The sequence below is a fragment of the Oratosquilla oratoria genome, chromosome 11 (assembly GCF_046742065.1).
Source record: "Oratosquilla oratoria isolate Oo_2021 chromosome 11, ASM4674206v1, whole genome shotgun sequence".
NCBI lineage: Eukaryota > Metazoa > Arthropoda > Malacostraca > Stomatopoda > Squillidae > Oratosquilla > Oratosquilla oratoria.
This window is the reverse complement of record NC_134787.1, coordinates 45,417,676-45,420,175: the sequence shown is the minus strand read 5'-3', so window position 1 is coordinate 45,420,175 and position 2,500 is coordinate 45,417,676. Positions and strand designations below refer to the sequence as shown.

At 41.3% G+C, this 2,500-nt stretch overlaps 1 protein-coding gene across 1 annotated transcript in view; it reads left to right on the top strand.

Annotated features, from left to right (window-relative positions):
- LOC143030037 (uncharacterized) overlaps positions 1-2,500 on the top strand; it is an 18,424-nt gene that overhangs the window by 5,174 nt on the left and 10,750 nt on the right. Inside the window, exons 5-6 of the mRNA XM_076193242.1 lie at positions 231-361; positions 996-1,006. Coding sequence (XP_076049357.1) covers positions 231-361; positions 996-1,006 — 142 coding nt within the window. The remainder of the gene's footprint in view (positions 1-230; positions 362-995; positions 1,007-2,500) is intronic.

The window sequence follows — 2,500 nt, the reverse complement described above, 5'->3', positions numbered from 1 at the left end:
TATTTTTGTATGACAATGTACTTGCCATTATAAGTTATCCGTAATTCCGATCAACAATTTCCGACTTACAAAAGTTTCACTTATCCAACTCAATTTTTTCGTTACTTTTTATAATATTTTTGTAAGACAATGTACTTGCCATTATAAGTTATCCATAATTCCGATCAACAATTTCCGACTTACAAAGGTTTTACTTATCCAACTCACGTTCAAGTTCCCATTCTCGGTAGCGTTCTAGAAGACGCCGGTCTGTTTCTGCACCCTGACGTCTTTCTCTTGTGGCGGGGTCCCGAGGACAAAGCCCACCAGACCCTCAGCCACGCCGCCCTCAGGAACTCGGTCAACCTCCTCTACCTCGCCAGTAGCCCTGTGGAGGATCCCCGTCCTCCCAGAGTATTCTTTCCTGCTGCCTCTGGCTACGGTAACTATCTTCCGCCCAACCCGACCCAGTAGCCTGTGATTCACCGCGGTCTTGGATCAGGTCTTGTACTCATGATCAGTAACTGTTACTCCACTGCATGATAGCTCAGAGGTCATAGATGTGATCTTACACACACACACACACACACAAACACAATTCCTACCACCCTATTGTTGGAGTACCGACTTGCAGGGATGCTGATATTTTCAGCCCTGGGCAAGGCTCGAATTGGAATCGCTGAATTAGTGGTTAAGCGCGGTGCCAACACACCATCGAACCGTGTGCCTTTCTCTATACCTAACTGTAGCCGTATATATAGGTCTCTTCCTGAAATAACAGTGTGTGTGTATGTGTGTGTGTGTATTTACCTAAATGTATTTACCTAGTTGTATTACACGGAAAGGGGAGATATGCTTGTGGTGACCCGTTTTTGTATCTCGCAAGATCAAGTTTGTTCTTAAATTGTTGTATTGTGTTTGCACACACTATTTCTTCATCCAATTTGTTCCATGTATCTATCACTGAGTAAGAAGCTGTTCTTTTTCAGGTCTCTTCTGTAGTTATCCTTTTTGAGTTTCGTTGCATGACCTCTTGTTTTTTCCTCTGTCCCACTTTAATAAGTTCTCTCTATCAAGGCATTCTTTTCCTTTCATGATTTTGTAGATGGTTAGTAGGTCCCCTCGTTCTCTTCTTTGTTCTAGGGTTGGCAATTCCAGTTCGGACAGTCTTTGTTCATATGTCAGGTTTGAAAGTGTTGGGACCATCTTTGTCGTTGCTCTTTGTATTCTTTCTAATTTTCTTAGATTCTTTTTTGTACTGGGTGACCATATCAGCGCTGCATATTCCAGTTTTGGCCTTATCAGTGTTTGTAATATTTTCTTAACCATTTCCTTATCCAGGTATTTAAAGGCCACCTTTATTGATCTCAACAAAATGTATGTTTTTCCGACTATTTTATTTATATATTTATCTGGCGACATGTCTTTGGTGATGATTACTCCTAGGTCCCTTTCAGAATCTACTTTCTTTATTTCTTTCTCATCAATTTTGTGTGTGTGTATGTGCGTGTGTGTGTGTGTTTGTGTGTGTGTGTTTGTGTGTGTGTGTGTGTGTGTGTGTGTGTGTGTGTGTGTGTGTGTGTGTGTGTGTGTGTGTGTGTGTGTGTGTGTGTGAGTGTGTGTGTGTGTGTGTGTGTGTGTGTGTGTGTGTGTGTGTGTGTGTGTGTGTGTGTGTGTGTGTGTGTGTGTGTGTGTGTGTGTGTGTGTGTGTATTTATGTGTGCGTGTGTGTGTTTATGTGTGCGTTTGTGTGTGTGTGTATGTGTGTGTGTTTATGTGTGCATATGTGTGTGTGCGTGTGTGTGCTTGTGTGTGTGTGTGTGTGTGTGTGTGTGTGTGTGTATGTGCGTGTGTGTCTGTGTATTTACTTAGTTGTATTTACCTAATTGGATTATACGGGAAAGGAGCTATGCTCGTAGTGACCCGTCTTTGTATCTTTCAGCATCTAGTTTGTTCTTAGATTCTTGTATGGTTTTGCACACACTGTTGCCTCGTCCAATTTGTTCCTTACATCCACCATTCTGTGTGGGAAACTATTCTTTTTAGATCTCTTCTATAACTGTCTTTTTATTTTATTTTCATGTCCCCTTGTTTTCCTATCCCAATTTAGTAAGTCTTCTCTGTCAAGGACTTCCATGGTTGGTAGTTCCAGTTTGGATGATCTTTGTTCGTATGTCAATTTTGAAAGTGTTGGTGCCATCTTTGTCGTTGCTCCTTGGATTCTTTCTAATTTCTTTCTTCTTTTTTGTGCTAGGTGTCCATAGTGTCGCAGCGTACTCCAGTCTTGGTCTTATAAGTGTGACTAATATTTTCTTTACCATTACCTCATCTAAATAGTTAAAGGCCACCTTTATTAATCTTAGTAAATTGTATGTTTCTCCGACTATTTTGTTAATATGCTTGTTTGGTGACATGTCTTTGTGTGTGTGTGTGTGTGTGTGTGTGTGTGTGTGTGTGTGTGTGTGTGTGTGTGTGTGTGTGTGTGTGTGTGTGTGTGTGTGTGTGTGTGTGTGTGTGTGTGT